The sequence below is a fragment of the Parus major genome, chromosome 14, assembly GCF_001522545.3.
Source record: "Parus major isolate Abel chromosome 14, Parus_major1.1, whole genome shotgun sequence".
Classification (NCBI taxonomy): Eukaryota; Metazoa; Chordata; class Aves; order Passeriformes; family Paridae; genus Parus; species Parus major.
The window spans coordinates 8,110,663-8,130,710 of record NC_031783.1 but is presented as its reverse complement, the minus strand read 5'-3'; the positions used below and the strand labels follow the sequence as shown (position 1 = coordinate 8,130,710).

At 39.4% G+C, this 20,048-nt stretch overlaps 1 protein-coding gene across 2 annotated transcripts in view; it reads left to right on the top strand.

The window, feature by feature from the left end:
* Window positions 1-19,759, top strand: part of SMG1 (SMG1 nonsense mediated mRNA decay associated PI3K related kinase) — a 50,404-nt gene extending 30,645 nt beyond the window's left edge. For both annotated transcript variants that reach the window (XM_019008273.2, XM_019008272.2), the window contains exons 38-62: window positions 614-836; window positions 1,782-2,028; window positions 2,574-2,803; window positions 3,355-3,603; window positions 3,986-4,124; window positions 4,212-4,321; window positions 4,937-5,155; window positions 5,579-5,769; window positions 6,369-6,541; window positions 6,922-7,201; window positions 7,913-8,185; window positions 8,298-8,532; window positions 9,745-9,971; window positions 10,627-10,777; window positions 10,869-11,058; window positions 11,287-11,756; window positions 12,772-12,909; window positions 13,776-13,928; window positions 14,261-14,440; window positions 14,651-14,878; window positions 15,284-15,495; window positions 15,689-15,795; window positions 16,111-16,290; window positions 16,413-16,519; window positions 17,200-19,759. In XM_019008273.2, the coding sequence (XP_018863818.1) occupies window positions 614-836; window positions 1,782-2,028; window positions 2,574-2,803; window positions 3,355-3,603; window positions 3,986-4,124; window positions 4,212-4,321; window positions 4,937-5,155; window positions 5,579-5,769; window positions 6,369-6,541; window positions 6,922-7,201; window positions 7,913-8,185; window positions 8,298-8,532; window positions 9,745-9,971; window positions 10,627-10,777; window positions 10,869-11,058; window positions 11,287-11,756; window positions 12,772-12,909; window positions 13,776-13,928; window positions 14,261-14,440; window positions 14,651-14,878; window positions 15,284-15,495; window positions 15,689-15,795; window positions 16,111-16,290; window positions 16,413-16,519; window positions 17,200-17,277 (4,990 nt within the window). In that variant the 3' untranslated portion in view covers window positions 17,278-19,759. The remainder of the gene's footprint in view (window positions 1-613; window positions 837-1,781; window positions 2,029-2,573; window positions 2,804-3,354; window positions 3,604-3,985; window positions 4,125-4,211; window positions 4,322-4,936; window positions 5,156-5,578; window positions 5,770-6,368; window positions 6,542-6,921; window positions 7,202-7,912; window positions 8,186-8,297; window positions 8,533-9,744; window positions 9,972-10,626; window positions 10,778-10,868; window positions 11,059-11,286; window positions 11,757-12,771; window positions 12,910-13,775; window positions 13,929-14,260; window positions 14,441-14,650; window positions 14,879-15,283; window positions 15,496-15,688; window positions 15,796-16,110; window positions 16,291-16,412; window positions 16,520-17,199) is intronic.
* Window positions 19,760-20,048: the final 289 nt, after the last annotated feature.

Genomic DNA, 20,048 nt, shown 5'->3' with positions numbered 1-20,048 from the left:
ATAAGCATGTTGAAGGGTGTAATCTGTTGAGATGACTGTAAATGCAGATATTTGGAGCAAACAGAATGCCTTAATCCGCTTTTAGTTTTCAGTGTTGAGCAAGTCTGTCCTTTTCCCTCTCTTGGGTTCTCCTGTGAATAGAGTAGTGGAGGAGCAGGTCCATTCACTGGGCACCTGGCTAAACTTAAGAATGCCTCTTGTATTCTGTAATCAGGACTGACATGGAATGAGAGAACAGAATGATCCGAATGTCTCTTCTACTTATTTATAGTGTGGTACATCTTCAACAAGTAGTAGTAAAAAGGTCCTTTATTAAAGGAAAGTAGTTGCTTAAAGTGATTCCTGCTCAGAGCCTCTAATCAGGGTTTCTGGTGGTGAACAATGCATTTCAAATGTTTTTGTTTTTTTTTTTTTAAATGGTTTAGAGGAACGTTTATACAGTGTGGAATGAAATACTCTTCATTTTAATATGCTCATAACTGAAGACCTCATTTTAGAGAACTAAAAATTTTTGTGAGTTCTTCAATGTCTCATTTGTTGTTTAATGTTATCATTCTGAGAACTTGGTTTTATGGCATAAAGAGCAAGTTTTTGTGTGTTTTTTTTATAACAGAGAGGAGAAAATAGCAATCATGCGTGAAAAGCACACAGCTCTGATGAAGCCCATTGTGTTTGCTTTGGAACATGTGAGGAGCATCACTGCAGCTCCTGCAGAAACTCCTCATGAGAAATGGTTTCAGGATAACTATGGAGATGCAATTGAAAATGCACTGGAGAAACTTAAGAATCCTTTGAATCCTGCTAAACCTGGAAGCAGCTGGCTCCCATTTAAAGAGGTATTACATGCAAGAGGAAGAGTACAGTGTAGAGACACTTGCTGTTCTTGCTGCACCATGTGCTTGACCCTCTCCTTCTCTTGCTGTTCTTTTACCATAGCAAAATTGCAGCTTGAAACCTTGTCTCCTCAGCAGCCAGCACAGGCAAACTGGGCACTAAAGCACCATAATTTTTCCCTGTAGACAGTGCTATTGATTGTCTGTTGTTTCATTTCCACCCATTGAAATTACATTTTTCAAATCTTGTATTTTCTGCTGTCTGGGACGCTGTCAGCTTTGGGAGCAGGGGGCTTTATTTCTTTTAAATGCTGTCTTTCTGAAACTCTGCTATTTGAGTTTGGTTGATTTAAATTTGAACAAATTCTGTTTATCTAAGTGTAGTCCTTGGGCAGTGCAGCAGCCTTCAAATGCTCAGCCCTTCCCAGAGGTCCTTTGTCAATTATGTCATCTTCGTAGTTTGTGGGTCTGAAGAGAAAATATTCACTTGTCTATCCAGAGCCAGCTTGGTGTTTTTAAAACCTTGCTAGGCAGAACTGAGGTTTTACATGCAAATAGATCTCTTTTCCTTGTACTTCCTCTTCTGCTTTGCTGAACAAGCAAGCATTCAGATACATAAACAGGCGGCTGCCAAGTGCTGCTGCTTTAACCACAGCTCAGATATTTATAAATACGGGAGCAAACCTCTCGAGGAGCATGATTTGTTGTGACTTTGGTTCTTACCCACTGCACAGGGTATATTTGCTGCACAGAAGGTGTTGTTTAGGTTTTGTAATCTTCATCCTGAACTGTATCTGGATTAGCAGCATGGCAAGGATGCAAGGAGGTTTAGGAAAAATCTTTGTTTTCTGGAAGAGGACCTCTGTTAAGTGCAGTTTGATGGTGTTTTTGTTCTTACTGCCAACTGTTAAGGTGAGCATCAGCCTAAAAGAAATTTCTTTGGAATAGGTAATGCTGAGTTTGCAGCAGAGAGCACAGAAACGGGCCAGTTACCTCTTACGACTTGAAGAAATCAGTCCTTGGTTGGCTGCCATGATGAACACTGAAATAGCACTTCCTGGAGAGGTGTCCACCAGGGACACAGTCACCATCCACAGTGTGGGCAGCACCATCACCATCCTGCCGACCAAAACCAAACCTAAAAAGCTGCTTTTCCTGGGTTCAGATGGGAAGAACTATCCCTACCTGTTCAAAGGTAAGTAATAGAATTTTTCTCATACCTCTCTCATACCTCATACTGTCTCTTGTTATAAATTAGACTGTATGAAAGTTAGGAAGATTGCATGGTGCAATTCTAGTTTTATTTGCCTGAATGATACAGAGAAAAAGGAGTTTGAAGCATTTGCCATCTCTCTTCCCTACTTGCCACTTCAGATATTTTTCAAGGAGTTTTGCCTTGTGAAACTTGAAGTCAAATCCCTTCTTTACAAGGCTTTCATCAGAAGCAATGCTCTGCTTGCATATTGATAGGATTAGCTGGGTGCAATTTTCCAGAAGTTTAATGTACCCCCTAAAAGAAAACTTTAGAGACTTCTTGTTTTCCCTGCAAGGGAAAGGCCTATTTATGTTGTAACTATGCCGTGTAAACACTATGGTTTAGGCTAAACAGCTCATCCTTAATCTATGTATTATAAAGATATTCATAGTCTGAAATGTAGTAGGTTTAAAAAAATGCAAAATATTGAGCTTTAGGAGAATTTTTTTCATCTAGAAGCTTAATTTTAAACGAATTTATTGCAGGTTTGGAAGACTTGCATCTAGATGAGAGAATCATGCAGTTCTTATCCATTGTGAACACCATGTTTGCCACGATCAACCGGCAAGAGACACCACGGTTCCATGCAAGGCACTACTCAGTGACACCTCTGGGGACAAGGTCAGGCCTCATCCAGTGGGTGGATGGAGCCACACCTTTGTTTGGGCTTTACAAGCGCTGGCAACAGCGGGAAGCTGCTTTGCAGGCACAAAAGGTAACGGCTCTGTTGTGTGCTAAGTACACAAGGCAGAAGAGAAATGATTATTTGGACTTGTTTGTAATTCTAAGTCACGTAGTCTTACAAGGATTGTGTTTTGCTCATAATAATGCAGGAAGGTTCTGTGTATTCATGTAACTTGGGACTTCACCAGAAGTCAATAAAATTGCCTCTCTATTATTTATATATAATTACAGTATGTAGCATAAAAATGCTAGTCTGGCATGATAATTCAAGAGAACTATTTTTTACAAATAGAATTAATCTTGGTTGAAAGTATTTTAATTCTGTATCTTGTTTACTCATTCTCATTTCATTCTGAATGCAGTTTTTTGCAGTTACATTTGAGATCTACTTTGAGAGTAGAATTAGGCCAAAACAATGTTTTCAGTTTATTTAGACCTTAACTACTGAATTTTGAAAGTGGTCTCTGAGCTGTGGAAGTCATGCTCAGTCGAGGCATTGATTTCATGTTTTATTTTCACCAAAACTGAATTTGGGATATGTTTTTGTGCTAATACCTCAACTACCATTTTTATCTCTTCTAGGCTCAGGATTCTTACCAGACCCCTCAGAACCCTGGAATAGTTCCTAGACCCAGTGAACTTTACTACAGTAAAATTGGACCTGCTTTGAAGGCAGTCGGGCTTAGTCTTGACGTGTCACGTCGTGACTGGCCCTTGAATGTCATGAGGGCTGTTCTGGAAGAGCTGATGGAAGCAACTCCCCCGAATCTCCTTGCTAAGGAGCTCTGGTCATCGTGTACCACACCAGATGAGTGGTGGAGAGTTACACAGGTGAGTCATACCAACTGTATTTCATGTATGAGAGGCTGTGGTTTTAATGGGATGAGGGCCAACAAATGCCTGAGATGTGGTACTTGTGAGTTTGGAGAGCTAGTGCTGCTCTGAGTTTGATGAAATGTTGGTAACTGTGCCTTCTGGAATTAAAACATGGGTGTAGACCAGATAAGTCTACATTATTATACTAGAATTATCAGCCTAAAAAATGAAAACTCTTTTAAGATACCATCAAACAACAAATAGAAAACTGCTTGGAATAAGTTGGGCTTGATTTGTTGAACACTTACACTTGAAATAATGTTTTAAGATGGTAGTCAATCCAATGTGTTGGCAGAGGATTCCCACAAATAATTTTTTCCTGAAACTCTCTTTTAAGTCGTATGCAAGATCCACTGCAGTTATGTCCATGGTTGGCTACATCATTGGTCTTGGAGACAGACATCTGGATAATGTTCTTATAGATATGACTACAGGAGAAGTTGTCCACATAGATTATAATGTTTGCTTTGAAAAAGGTAATTTAAAAAATGCTATATGTTATTCAAATAAAAGGTTTTCTTTCTTGGTAATTAAAAGAAACAACTTAATTTTTTATCTTAAAGGGAAAAGCCTTAGGGTCCCAGAGAAGGTTCCATTCCGGATGACGCACAACATTGAAACAGCACTGGGAGTGACAGGAGTGGAAGGGGTGTTCAGGCTTTCTTGTGAACAGGTATGGTAGGAGATTTGAAAACTTAGGGCCATCACTGGCCAAATACTGTCTTTTCTATTATTTTCTATAATAGAACTTTTCTATTCTATATTCTGCTGCAGGTTTCTAGAGCCTTCTTTCTGCTGTGATTTTAATTGGACTTACTTTAGTTATATCCTGTAGTAGGTATTTAAGAAACATGAGATTGTCTGATAAGTGCACATGCAAATAGTGGCACAACTAAAATATAGAGTGGAAGGGTGACTCTTAGTTATAGAGTAAAATGTTATGATTTTCCTGATTTTTTTTTTTTTTGGTTGGCATGTTTTTCTTGCTCTCTTCCTTTGAGACTCATCCTGTATAAACATGACAGATATGTTTTTTTTTAAAAAAAAAAAGCTCTGAAGAAGGGAGATTTTTCCTCCTGAAGTGTCTGTGGCTTGTGCATAGTTTGTATGGAAGGCTGGATCTTGCTCCAGCTGTATTTGTACCCAGTGTGGTGGTCTTCCTCTCCCTGTAGTAGTTAGGGATACATGATGGATTTCTGTACCTACTCAAGTACAGTATTTTGCATCTAAGTTTCCACTTCTGCAAGGATGACACAGAATCAGAATGAGTGTTCAAAATACCATGCAGGTGCTTCATATTATGCGGCGTGGGAGAGAAACTTTGCTTACACTGCTGGAAGCTTTTGTTTATGATCCACTGGTGGACTGGACAGCTGGAGGCGAGGCAGGATTTGCTGGGGCTGTCTATGGTGGTGGTGGCCAGCAGGCTGAAAACAAACAGAGCAAAAGGGAAATGGAAAGGGATATTACACGGAGTCTCTTTTCCTCGAGGGTGGCAGAGATAAAGGTGAGTTTACTACAGTAATTTCTATTTTTAAACCAAAGTAGGCTTTGTGCTTTCATTTTATTTGCATTTTGGGAATGGGGGAAGATATGGGCATATGTCAGCACTGGTTAATGAATTTTATTGTGATAAATTGAGTTTGTATGAAGGGAAGTGTTTATATTGAACTTGCAAGTATTTAACTCTCAGTTTCTGCATGCTTAATTCTAAAGCATGTTTTAGTGCTTTGTCTGACTCTGAGCTAGGAGAATAAAAATAGAAGTTTAGAGAGCAGTTTAAATAAAGAATGTCTGCTACAATTTGACACTTGTAGCACTGGAAGCAGTGCTAGATGAATAGCGTTGAAGGGTTAAGTTCTGCCATATTTTACTTTCTCTTGCCCGTTTGATGTAGTGCAGTTCAGTAACATCTATGTCTTGATTGCAGGTTAACTGGTTTAAGAACAGAGATGAAATGCTTGCTGTGCTGCCAAAACTGGACAGTAGTTTAGAAGAGTACCTGAACCTGCAGGAGCAGTTAACAGATGTAGAAAAGTTGCAAGGAAAACTACTGGAAGAGATAGACTTTCTGGAAGGTGCAGAAGGAGTGGATCATCCCTCCCACACACTTCAGCACAGGTACAGAGGAGCCAGGAATTCTGTCAGAAGTCTCACAGTTCAATACAGATGGTGTTTTAGCAATGTACTTATGGGTTGAGTGTTAAAAATCTGTATATGAGTGAATAGCTGGGTAAAAGCTATTCTTGCAGTAAGCAGGTCACTCCTTACTACTGAAATCTTTTCCTACTGAATAATCTTACTTATGTCCTGAGCCTTCATCAGTATAACCTGTGCTAGTCCAAGTTCCACACTTGACTCTTAAGGCAAGAGAGGAAATGTTCTGAATGTGGTGTCCCATCATAATAATCAATATAAGGGAGCTTTTGATAAATAGTGCAAAAATCTTTTCTTCTAAGTTTCTAGTTCTTTAAGTTGTTTTTGAAGGTTATTTGAAATTAATCAAGTATTTCAGAATTGCATGAATAGGCACAGGCATTAATTATTTTGTAAGAAAACAGAATTAATAAATAATACAACATTTTTAGTTTTATGTAACCGGTGAGAACATGTTCATTTCCTGGTTAACAGTTGTATGTTCAGCATCATTCTGTATTCTATGATGTTAAGTATTTTCTTTCTTGTAGCACTTACTTGATTCTGTGGCTTCAATAATGCAGGTATTCTGAGCACACACAGTTGCAGTCTCAACAAAGAGCTGTCCAGGAAGCCATCCAGGTGAAGCTGAATGAGTTTGAGCAGTGGATAACCCATTATCAAACTGCCTTCAGTAATTTAGAGGCAACACAACTTGCAAGTCTGCTCCAAGAAATTAGCACACAAATGGACCTAGGTACAAAAGAGTATTTCTGGGGGTGGTTTTAATGGTTTGAAAATAACTTGAGTTTAATATCAGGAGGCATTATGAGTACCCTCTAACTTAAAGGCAATGATCTGTATGTAATGAATTAAAAGAAAGAGGCTTCTTCAAAGGGTGATTTAGAGCACTTCAGAGTTTCAGTGCCAAGGTGCCTGAAGGCACTTGTCCATCTTATCCTACCGGGCATGAGATTCTCTTACCTTGTGCTCAAAATTCTCAATATGAATTATCTGTTCCTTTATCACAAGTAAAAGAAAAAATAAAAAAAATTGAAAAGGTGTTCATGCTCAGTATTTGTATGGTATAAAAAGTGTCTCAGACATGTCTTCATTTTTATCCTTCTTTCTTAAAAGGTCCTCCAAGTTATGTCCCAGCAACAGCTTTTCTGCAGAATGCAGGCCAGGCACATCTAATCAGTCAGTGTGAACAGCTGGAAGGAGAGGTTGGTGCTCTTCTGCAGCAGAGAAGATCTGTGTTACGGGGTTGTCTGGAACAATTGCACAACTATGCAACAGTAGCTCTGCAGTATCCAAAAGCTGTGTTTCAGAAGCACCGAATAGAGCAGTGGAAAACCTGGATGGAAGAACTCATTTGTAACATGACAATAGAGCGTTGCCAGGATATCTTTAGGAAGTAAGTTGGCAGAGTTACTTGTTCAAAGAACGTAATTTTCAAGCTATTACTCTTAATTTTATCATTAAAATAAATACTTTTACAAGGACCCATCTAATTATAAAGCAATCCAACATTTAGTAATTCTAGAAATTTGGAGTAAATATGAGAAAAACTGCTTTAAAAATACTGTTCCAGAGTTTAGTCTGTGTACTTCAACATGAAAATCAAATATTGTTGTCCTGTAATGAACAAATGGAGAATTAACCATTGTGGCTTCAGGGTAGTGATAGTTTGGGTTTTAGAAACTTCTAGTATTTAAAAATCAATAAGGAGGGATTTTTTTTTAAATCTAGTAGATTTTTCAAGCAGTTTCTGGTTCTTTTTTTCTTCTAAAGTCAGGCTGTTTCAACATTATGGCATGGCTTAAAAGATCTAGATTATATTTGAGCATTTCCTCTGAAGTCTTTCCTTTCTTTTTATCTTCTATTTATTCTTTGCTTCAAGGACAGTTGTCTTATGTCCATGCAGACTGGTGTGGACTATGGTACATTTTAGGACCTCATAAAAGCATTGTTAGGGAAGTCATCAACCTCCTGTGGTATTTAGAGTTAAGGAGTAGGTGTTACAGGAGCAGTTCAAGCATGGAGTGTTTCTCCCAGCTATGGAGCAGAATGCAGTTTGTTGGGCAGTTCAGAGGGGAGATGCAGTCGCTGTGCCTGTGCTTTACAGGTATGAAATGCAGTACGCGCCTCAGCCCCCGCCGAGCATGTGCCAGTTCATAACGGCCACGGAGATGACGCTGCAGCGCTACGCAGCCGATATCAACAGCAGGCTCATCAGGCAGGTGGAGCGGCTGAAGCAGGAGGCTGTCACTGTGCCCGTGTGCGAGGAGCAGCTCAAGGAGATCGAGCGCTGCATCAAAGTTTTCCTGCACGAGAACGGCGAGGAGGGCTCACTGAGCTTGGCCAGCGTCATCATCTCTGCTCTCTGTGCGCTGACCAGGTGAGTTCCCTCCTGGGAAATGTCCTGTTGGAAACAACAGGAATATTCAACAGTGTAATTCTGTGAAGAGTGCAACAGCAGGCACATTGTCAAAGTGTCTCAATTCATCTAGGCGAAACCTGATGATGGAAGGTGCAGCGTCCAGTGCTGGAGAGCAGCTGGTTGATTTGACTTCCAGAGATGGAGCCTGGTTCCTGGAGGAGCTCTGCAGCATGAGTGGGAATGTCACGTGCCTTGTGCAGCTGCTGAAGCAGTGTCATCTTGTACCACAGGATTTAGATATTCCAAACCCCATGGAAGCATCAGAAGCTGTTCACTTAGCCAATGGAGTATATATCTCACTTCAGGTGATCCTTTTATGTTACTTTTCCCTCCATCCTTCAAGGCTTCAGCAAAGTCATTCTTAATAGATTCCTCCCCAATGGGCTAAATGTTTGTGGTGCTGCTAAGATTTTCTTTCCTATGTCTTGGTCCTGCTTGCTGTGTTTAATTGAGCTGAACAGGCATTTGTTTCTGTCATTTATGTTTTTATTGGTCGAAAGAAACTGTTTTGATCTATATATGACAAATTGTAAAAACTGCTGTCCAGTAACCATGAGGAGGAGGTTGGTATCAGCTTTATAGACACACCAGCTTCATGTCTCCTTTTCATTTTTCTGTACTGCTGGCAGTCCAGAACAACTTTTTCCAGTTCAAACTGTGTTCTTTCTGTTTTCTGCTCCTCTGAAACTCTACTTGCTTTCACCTGAATCAAGTAGTTTCAAATAAACTCAGAAGACCTGTTGTACAGGCCCCTGTCTCCAATATTAGGATGGAGAAAAATGCATTTATAATTTTGTGGTTCAGAAATGTTTCCACATTAATAAAACAAACAAAAACCCCATGAAGGACAGTCTGAGTGAAATATCTGCTGAAGATTGATGTGCTTTATAAACTGTGGCTGGTTAAATAGATTTTTGAGGCTTTTGGCTCCATTGTATTATTGTATTTGAGAAATACTTTCCTCTCAGGCTGCGTAAGTGCATTTGGATTTTCATTGCTTTATTTTTCCCCTCTTTGAAGTTGTAACATTTCTGACCTGTTTCAGAAATGTGCATGGCAGCAGTTTTTCTGAATTGCAATGGGGGTCTTTCACCCACACATTATTGTCCTCCCTGTGAGCTCTTAGATAAGATGTACTCACTCGTCAATGGGCAGTCAAGATAACCGGTCTTTTTGGTATGTTCCATCTCCTTTTGGAGACAGAGCATGTTGATTCCTCTGCCCCCCCTCAGCCTCTGCTGAGGATGGCTGCCAGGTATTGCTGCTGATGCTGTGGAGATGGTTGTTGCTATGTTGCTACAGATGTCAAGCCTTTGGCTTTGTATAGGGTTTAATGTATTCCTGATTTCTTCAAAGTTTGTCAAAGAGTAGTCTTTTGATGCTTGGCTGACCACCATCATGTTACATTTCAGATAATGTCTGCTGCATGGTGGTGTAGTCCTAAAATGACAAAAGATGTTACATGTTCCCTTTTTGAGAGGGAAAATTTCTTACTTTTCATACTTACTTCCCAACAGGAATTGAACTCAAACTTCCGACAGATCATTTTCCCTGAAGCACTTAGGTGCTTAATGAAAGGAGAGTATACTTTAGAAAGTATGCTCCATGAATTGGATAATCTTATAGAACAAACAACAGATGGAGTCCCTTTGCAAACGCTGGTTGAATCACTGCAAGCCTACTTACGAAATGCTGCTATGGGTATAGAGGAGGAGACACACACTCATTACATTGATGTTGCAAGGTAAATCATCTTTTTTCAGTTTAGGTGTGAAAGAGTGAAGCCTGAAGAACATTAGTTTGTCTAAAATTATTTTTTGTTTGATATACAGGCTTTTCTTGACCAAGAATACCTTAAGCAGAGTGCAGGGTCTAAAGTGTGCACTTGTTTCCTCTCTGTGTATTTGTGTGTTTATCCACATGCATACACAGAAATATGGAGCTATGGCAATTTACACTTACAGCTGCTTAAAGCTGACTTGTGGTAGTGAGTTTCTTCCAAAATACATAGTTGTGGTTTTGTATTTGAAGTTAAAGGATGCTAAAACCAGGAACTAGTTCATTATTTTGTGGGAGGAACCTGTGGAAAGGAGAGCTTTGTAACTGCGGCACTCCTCATCGGGAGGTTTGATGAGCTGCTTTTGCTTAATGAGTCAGTGACTTGATTAAAGCAAAATGAGACAAAACAGTGAGCAAACAGAAAGACTTGTGCATCTTGTAATGTGGGACAGTACATTTCTGGATAGGTGCTTGGTACACAACAAACCAAAATCTTGAGCCAGTTGTGGTGGCTCCATCAGTGTTACAGTGAATCTGTGGAATCAGTCAGTTTAAGAAAATTCTGTTTATTGGTGACTAAGCAAAACCATGTAATTTTTTTTCTTTTTTTTCCTTTTAAGAGTACTTCATGCTCAGTATGGTGAACTGATTCAGCCAAGAAATGGTTCAGTTGATGAAACTCCAAAAATGTCAGCTGGTCAGATGCTTTTGGTAGCTTTTGATGGAATGTTTGCTCAAGTGGAAACTGCATTTGGCTTATTGATTGAAAAGGTATAGATTTGTTCTTTTTGGAGTGCTGTTTGAGTCAGAATTAGGAAACCTTAAAAAAAACAAACTAATTAATTTCCTTTACATTGCTCAGCTAAACAAGATGGAGATACCTCTTGCTTGGCGCAAGATTGACATAATTAGGGAAGCCCGCAGCACCCAAGTTAACTTCTTTGATGATGACAATAATCGGCAAGTTCTGGAGGAAATTTTCTTTTTGAAGAGACTGCAAACAATTAAAGAATTTTTCAGGCTCTGTGGTACCTTTTCTAAGACACTGTCAGGTAAGTAAATGTTATCAAATATTTATTATGCCTTTATCCACTTCTCATCCCGTACAGAGTAATGTAAAATGGTCACTTTTGCTGTAACTTACCCTTGATCCTTGATAAGAAAGCAGAAACTAAAAGTGAATTCTCATGCTTCTGTTGTGTTTGTAAGTTGGGTATTATTCTTCTGGTTGCATCAAATTTTTCATTTATAACAAAAATAATTTTCTTTCCCTTTCAAAGGAATCAGTTCGCTGGAAGACCAGAATGCAGTAAATGGACCTGTTCAAATTGTCAATGTGAAAGCCCTTTACAGGAACTCTTGTTTTAGTGAAGATCAAATGGCCAAACCAATTAAGGCTTTTACAGCAGACTTTGTGAGGCAGCTTTTAATTGGCCTTCCAAATCAAGCTTTGGGGCTGACCTTGTGCAGTTTCATCAGCGCTCTGGGTGTCGATATCATTGCTCAGGTAGAAGCTAAAGACTTTGGAGCAGAAAGCAAAGTTTCTGTGGATGACCTGTGCAAGAAGGCTGTGGAGCACAATATCCAGATTGGCAAGTTCTCACAGCTGGTGATGAACAGGGCCACAGTCCTGGCCAGTTCCTACGACACGGCCTGGAAGAAGCACGACCTGGTGCGCAGACTGGAAACCAGCATCTCCTCCTGCAAGACCAGCCTGCAGAGAGTGCAGCTGCACATTGCCATGTTCCAGGTGAGAGCCCAGCACAGGCTGGGCATTTCCAGATTGGTCTGGCAAAATTGAGCCTGAGTTAGTGTCTGAGCACAGCAAACATGGTATTTTGTTGAATAAGTTCTAAGGTATTTTAATGGACTTCATAAGCTGTTTTGTTTTAATTATGCTGTAAATATATAAGGAACAGTGTTATTGCTAGCTTTTTTGAAGACTAGCTGCTTTACAAGAAGCAAATTCTGCAACGTATAAATTTTTTTGAATCAGTACATGTAATTTTTTTCAATAGCCAGTAAGTTGTTTTTTTTTACAATAGAGGTCATTCACTGTCTTTCTTACCAACAATGATGTCCTGTTCTCCCCCTTTTTCTCAAGCTGATTTTGACTTTAAGGGAGGAGATGGCTTAGAACAGAGGGTATGAATTGCTGAATGTCGTTTTCTACCTTTCCTTCAAAGTTTTAATGCATTGACTCACTCCTTGCTCCACTCTTTGCTTCATTGAAAATACAAATAGCTGCAGTATCAGTCCTGAAAAATACTCTTCTGAAGCTTTAGATAAATGCCACTGTGAACCTTTACACGGGTATCCAGTTGTGTTGTACTATCAGTGATCTTTATTGTATAGTGATTTGTTGGTTAAGGGACCAGGCTTTCTCCAGGTCAGTTAAGAAACCATTTCATAGACTGGTAAGCAAAATTGTCTCGGTTTTAATGTATCACAAGTGAATTGTTTCTGAATATTGATGGATTTTCCTTTGGATCAAAAAGATGTGTATAACTCACTTTTACTAAGTTAGTGGACTGATTAATGGTATAAACATCCAAGCCAGCAAAACATAATTTGCAGCTACTTGCATGATTTAATGCTCTCCAATGATTTAGAACTTTGAGCTTTGCTGGTACTGTCTGACATGCAGCCCTTTTAAGTGCCCATACTTATAAAGGGTCTCAGAGCACTGGAATTGCTGTTTGTGATGCAAAGTATTTTGTGCTGAGCAATATCAATAATCAAGTGTTGCTGTTACTTCCTTAAAGTGGCAGCACGAAGATCTCCTCATCAGTCGCCCCCAGGCTATTTCTGTCACTCCTCCTCCTCGGTCAGCAATTTTAGCCAGCATGAAAAAGAAACTTCACACACTCAGCCAGATTGAAGCTTCCATTGCAACGGTCCAGGTATGACTGCTTTGGGGAGGGTTGTTCAGCAGCACATCCAAGTGTGACCACCACAAACCACAAACCCACCTACCACCTTCAAATGATGTTACTTGGCTTGCTGTCTCACACAAATATATGGGGGTATTGTCACTGATCTCTTTCAGTCTGTCTGATGGATACTGTTACATTGTTTGGTTTTGCTGTCTCATTCAAAACGTTCTCTTGGGAATAGCAGTAAATCTCTTTGAAGAAAAATACAAATCTGTAAAAGTACCTTCCTTTCTGAAGGCTGGTAATGCTCCTTTTATTTAAGTTTGTCTGCCTTAAATCATCCTTACTATTGTTTTTTCTAGTTAAATGTCAGAAGTTTCCTTTGTAGAAGTGGGAAAAATAATTCTGTGTGCTGAGGTTTGTGTGTTATGGCTTTGCTCAGTATTTTAGATTTCTTTGGTGCCAGTAACATAGAATGTTTAATTGTTTATTAAATACTGCTTAGCTTCCTGAATTTTAATTTCCTTTTTCAGTTGTGAAGGTACTGTTTATAATAATTTTTTAATTATTTGCAAAATAATGGAGGGACTCCTATGATGTTACATAATTCTTAGTCTAGAAATATGATTACTTTTGCGCTTTTTTTGACGAGTTAAAATCTAGACAGGTTGACTTTCTGTAGCAATCAAATCCAGTTGTGATGTGTACTGGAAATAAACTTTTAAACAGCATAAACTAACATTTGTCAATCATAAATGCTACAGTATTTTACATTTATGGGTGTAAAAAAGTGTTTGCATGTGTTATATATGCATAATTTATGTAAAGTTAGGCTTAGAATGGTGTGTATCAGTATGAATTATCTATATGATTTTTTTTCTCCCCCAATGCAGGAGAAACTAGCAGCACTTGAAGCAAGTATTGAGCAGCGTTTAAAATGGGCAGGAGGTGCTAATCCTGCACTGGCCCCAGTCTTGCAAGATTTTGATGCCACTATTGCTGAAAGAAGAAGCCTTGTACTGAAAGAAAGTCAAAGAGCAAGTCAGGTACTACAGATAAATACAGTACTCTTGACTCCATGAATGTGTTCACTCTGCATTTCCTACTCAAGGTTTATGTAGATGATAATTTTCTGCTCTGCATCCAAAGAGCAAGTGTAGATAACCAAATACTTCTGGTAATCTCACTTGAAAACAATAGAAACAATCTTTGTGAGAATTGCTGCAGGGTTGGATGACCCTGGGATCATACTGCTACTGTAACAGAGCAGTATCTATGTGTTTAAAATCCTCATTTAAATGCACATGAAAAAAACACTGTTTGTCTAATAGGCAGTTGAAATGGAATCATTTTTCTCACTATTGCTTTGATTTTTCAGGTCACTTTCCTTTGCAGTAATATCATTCATTTTGAAAGTTTACGAACGAGAACAGCAGAAGCCCTGAATCTTGATGCTGCATTGTTTGAACTCCTCAAACGCTGTCAACAAATGTGTTCCTTTGCATCCCAGTTCAACAGCTCCGTGTCTGACCTGGAGCTTCGCCTGCTGCAGAGAGTGGTAAGCACAGGGCAAAGCAAAACATGAAATGTTTCAGAATCACTGCAGGGAGTTCTCAGTGTTGTCTTCCATTCTCAGTGTTATGTGTACCTTCAGATGGAGTGTGGCTACAGAGTTTATGTTGTCAGTTAAACACTTGGCAGTGTCGTCTGCACAGCAAGTGAATTTGAACTCTGGCTACAGATAAAGAAATGTTTCTGTTATTTTTAGGGCACTGGTCTCGAACATCCTATTGGCAGCTCTGAATGGCTTCACTCAGCTCACAAGCAGTTGACCCAGGAGATATCTACACAGAGAACAGTACAAACAGAAAGAGAACAGCAAATAGAAACAGTTTGTGAAACAATTCAGAATCTGGTGGATAGTATTAAAACTGTGCTCACAGGTCATAACAGACAGCTTGGAGATGTCAAACATTTACTGAAAGCTATGGCAAAGGTATGCCTGAAATATCCTTAAATTTATTCCTCAAACCCATGTCAGTACAGCTTAAGAAAAATAACAGTTGTAGCTTTGTGCTTTGTAAAGTATGTAGAAGCAGTAAAATATTTGTGCATATGGAGATCAAGACATAAAGTTTGTGTTTAAGAATTCATAAAACTTTCTACCATTAGCCTTAGCAGGCTTTGGTTGAACTGAACTTTTTCTCTATCTTGGCAGCTAAAAGATTGAGTTTATAAATCCTTTTGGTTCTTAATCTGTAATTTTAAAAAAAAAATTAAAATTTATTTCTTCATACATAATTACTGAAAATTATAATTATTTATAATCAAATGGAAATGCTCCACTTTATTCTCTTAGCCAAAATACAGCAGTTGACCTTTTTGCACATCTTGGTTTCAGGATGAAGAAGCGGCTTTGGCAGATGGTGAAGATGTTCCCTATGAGAACAGTGTTAGGCAGTTCCTGGGTGAATATAAATCATGGCAAGATAATATTCAGACAGTTCTGTTTACATTAGTTCAGGTTATGGGTCAAGTTCGCAGTCAGGAACATGTTGAAATGCTGCAGGAAATAACTCCCACCTTGAAAGAACTTAAAACACAGAGCCAAAGGTAAGAGTTACTCTGTCTCAGGTGAGAAAAGGCATTTTGCATATCTATTTTTGTGTAGCAGGAACACATGGGGCACATACTTGATGATTTTCTTAGAACTCAGAAATCTTCTTGCAAAATTTGAATTAATTAAATTTTTGGGTTTTCAATAAGTAGTTGCATGAGTATTTATCAACTCCATTATATTTCCCAGTGTCTACAATAATCTGGTGGGGTTTGCATCACCCTTAGTCACGGATACAGCAAATGAATGCTCCAGCCCAACTTCAGCTGCTACATATCAGCCAACCTTTGCTGCAGGTAACACTTGTAAAAGTACAGACGTGAAACCATGAAACAGGAATTGATATTAGAGGGGGGATCATAGCTCTTACTGAACTTCAAAATACAGACAGTTTGCATAATATAAATAAATTCTTAGCAGTGGAATAAAACTTCTTGTTTATGAAGTGAAATTAGAAAATGGAAAGATTAAAAACTGGTGCAGAATTTAAAATACATTTGTTCTGAAAAACGGATAGGTCTATTTGAGAGGCATTTAATTGTGACTATTTCTTGCCTCTATAATATGCTATTATTTCGAAGAGTTTAAGCACTTTTAAACTTTCTTTACAGCTGTACGGAGCAATACAGGGCAGAAAACTCAGCCAGAGGTGATGTCACAGAACGCAAGAAAGCTAATTCAGAAAAATCTTGCAACATCAGCAGATACTCCTCCAAACACAGTCCCAGGAACTGGCAAAAGTGTTGCTTGTAGTCCCAAAAAGACAGCCAGGGACCCTAAAACAGGAAAAGGTAAATACGAACCTTAAAAACCCCAACAACCCTACCACTGACAGCAGCAACAACAAAAAAATACCTCAGTGGGTTTCTGTGCAGAAATGTCAAGTTGCATTAACTTTATTTTGTACCTGTAGCTGTGCAGGAGAGGAATTCCTACGCAGTTAGCGTGTGGAAGCGGGTCAAAGCCAAGTTAGAGGGCCGAGATGTGGATCCCAACAGGAGAATGTCTGTGGCTGAACAGGTGAGTTGAAAATAAAGTTCCAGTCCTGGTCCTTGCTTTAAATATGTGCTAATTAGCAGGTGTGTATGCTGAAGTGTGCCTTCAGGGCTGAAATCCTGTTCTGGAGGCTGAAATCCTGGGGGTTCCTTTGGGGGTGGGAGCTAATGCAGTGCAAATCAAGGTTGTGTCTGCCTTGTATTGCTGCATGTTTATTTATTTTTTTGGTTTTTTGCTGTCATATGCTTTTGTTTTTCATACAGGAGGTTTATGTAAAACCATGAACTAGATAAAACTGCCTTTTGTCTGTCAGTAAGCTAACATTCATTCCACAGCTGCTGATAGCCAGGGAGAACACGAGGTCTGTACAGCTGCCCAAGGGACAGAACTTGTCTGTGTTCACTGACATAACACAGCCACTCCTGTCTCTGGGCAACGGAGTCAGGGGACACAGTTGTCCACGTCTATTTGAGAACAGTGTGGATACTTTCAAGACAGGGGCTGTGAAGGAGATGATATGTGATCTTTTTTTGCAGTACAGCTTCCTGTTTCTTCTGTGGACTGCACGAAGTTATGTCTACAGTTACTTTAGATTTTTCTCAGTGAAATATTTGCAGGTGGCATTCAACAGTAAATTCTAAGATCACTTAAATACTTTTAAAATTCTAGCTTACTTTTAATTCCTTGTTTGACCTTTTTAATAGGTTGACTTTGTGATTAAGGAAGCAACTAATCTAGATAACTTGGCTCAGCTGTATGAAGGTTGGACTGCCTGGGTATGAGTAGGGAGACAGCAGCTCGGTCTGGTTCAGCGAGGTCAGACATCCACCAGAATCAACTCGGCCTCAGGCATCCGTAGCCGCACCACAGTCGGTGGTGATGCATACTGGGGCTTAATCTGAGGAAACCTAGGAAATCTCGGTGCACTGGGAAGTGAATCCTGCAGGATAGCTGCACTCAGGGATACGCTAAACACAATGGTCTGCAACCCCCACGGTCAAGGGTGAAAGCTCACCGCTTGAGCAACACGGTTTGTCTTTCTGCTACGGAAGAACTGCAAACGTGTCTGGGGGTCAGCTGCAGAAAGAAATCAGGATGCTACAAACCGCAGAGTGATTTGGAACTCAATTCCACCTGACCCTGTGAACAATTCAGGAAACACCGAACCCTGTTCAAAGAAAAACAGAAAAATGGGGCCATGAAGAAATCACAGCAAGGGCAGATTTGATGCATTCAGATTCTTGTTCCTCTTGTTACGTGGCAGCAGTGCTGGTTGAGTTGACCAGTTAGTACGGGAAAAGGCTACAAAATGTAAACTTCAGAAATGGACTGAAAGCAAAGAGCTGTACATCAGATACACGCTGCATTGGAAGAACTTCTGAGATAGAAGAAAAAGCCTTTGTTCTCTTCTCCCTTTCTTCTTTCCTTTCTCTCCTTCCTCCCAGCCTCTCCTTGCATACACCCCTCTTGGCTTATTCTTGTAGGTTAGGCGTACTTCCAATATACTTTTTATTTCAAGCCTTCTAATTCACAGTTTAGTCAAATTAACAGCTTAAATTCTGTTTGGTAAGCAATTTTTCCAAAAGCACTGAAAATATAGAACATCAATGATTACTTATGAGTTGGATGGTCAGATGCAAAATGTAATTTTGGTTATTTTAAAGTCATTTTTGTGATTCTATTATGTACAGTTTCTCAAAATTGTCACTGTGCATTTAAAAGTAATGATTCCTACAGGCATTTGATTTAATGTGCACTTCCCTCTGCTTGCAGTGTACACTTTTTTGTAATTCAAATTGTCCCTCCAATCTCATTCTACTGTGATTGCTGTAGTTTCTTTCGTACAACGTAGCTAATCCAATGTAATCTTTACCTTTTTAAAAACCAGGCTAGAGTATCTAGTAGAGTTTTACATTGTTGATGACAGATAAACAATAAAGTGATGTTCTGGTGGAGGTAGAGTGATATGCTTTTTACTTCATTTTCCTAATCTTTTTAGTTCACACTTGTAAATTCTAGTGCTTCACTTCATAGGGGCATACGTATAATCCAAGAAATGAAGGACTCTCAAATTTTTGTTCAACTAGATCTGTAAAGATTTCTGCAAAGTAGTTTTCCTTTGCCATATTTCTTCTATAGATGGTTGTTCAGTAATGCATCCATAGGGAGTCTTCTACCAAGGTTTTTTAAAATCAGTTCTCAAAGTGTGATTATGGTCGGAAAAGTCTCTCTAAAAATGGCATCATCTTCCTTAGGTCAAGGTCCTGCTTGTCTGCTGGTTGTCTAAAAGACTTGCTTCATTTTTTAAGTAGGACACCTTTAGGAAAAGGCAACTTCCTTTTCTTAGAGCAAACAGACTCCACAGAATTCAGTTACAACTGAAGAATTGTAAAGGTGCCGATAGCTAAAGCAGAAATGCACCCTGGCATTCTGAACCCAGATAAATTCATTGTAGCTCTGTATAAAAAGTTTCTCTTTTGTAAACTTGGTCATTTCATTATGCACAGTTGCTGAAAAATGTGGGAAGATCCTTAATGCCATTTTAGTCACTTTTCAGAGTAAAACCACACTTTCAATACTGCATTTTCTCTGTCAAAATCCAAAAGATTTGAGCCAAGCCCACTACTGGCATAAAATTAATTTAATTGAAAGGGTTTTGCAGCAGTTCATCTGAGTAGGAAGCTTGGCTGGTGATTTTTGGATAATGCCGGCAAACTTCTGTTCCTTTCAGTATTTGCACTATGCTGACTGCTCTGCCTCCGCAGTAGGTCTTAGAATTCACTTTCTCCTCTGTTGCCAATTTTTTGTGGACATGCACTTTGAAGTGTAAGAGTTTTCAACAGTCGTATGGCCTTCCTTGCACTCTGATTGCCTGATTACCTCTAGGGAAGTCACAGGCTTTGCATCTAACAGTGCCCGTGCAGACGCATTCCACTGCCGCTGCTTCCTGACCCTCTGCCGCGCACGTCGCAGGAAAAGCTGTCGGAATGTTGCAGTGAAGAACATTCATACGCAGAACAAGACACTTGACACTGTTGGTCCTTTTCATTTTTCTCCAGTTAAAAATAACCTTATGAACAATCTGTTGGAGAAGTGTAGTGACAGGAGTGTGTTGTACCTGCTGTTTTGTTTCTTGGAAGCTGGGGGGAAGGGAGGGGGTAATGCACTCACCTGTGGCTCATGTATTATACCTCTGCCATCCAGAAATGAAACACTTGTGTGGAGATGGGTTCTTACTGCGTAATTTAATAAAGTTTTAAAAAATAAAAAATATGTGGTTTTAATTTCCTTCTATGCAAATACTGTGTGATTGTGAAAATTACAGGGAAGAATTTAAGTGCTCGATACAAACACATACAAACCAAACCCCAGATTAGAGGAAGATCCTGCAGAGATTTAAATTTGCATAACTAATGCAAAGGAGACAGCTCAGATGTGCAGGAGCTGGTGGGAGTGTCACTGTCAACTTGTGTGCTGACGCATTTTTCTTGGAAATGTTGACAGTATGGGAAGTTGGTACAGTCTAGATGAAACCTAAAATTCAGATTCTGCT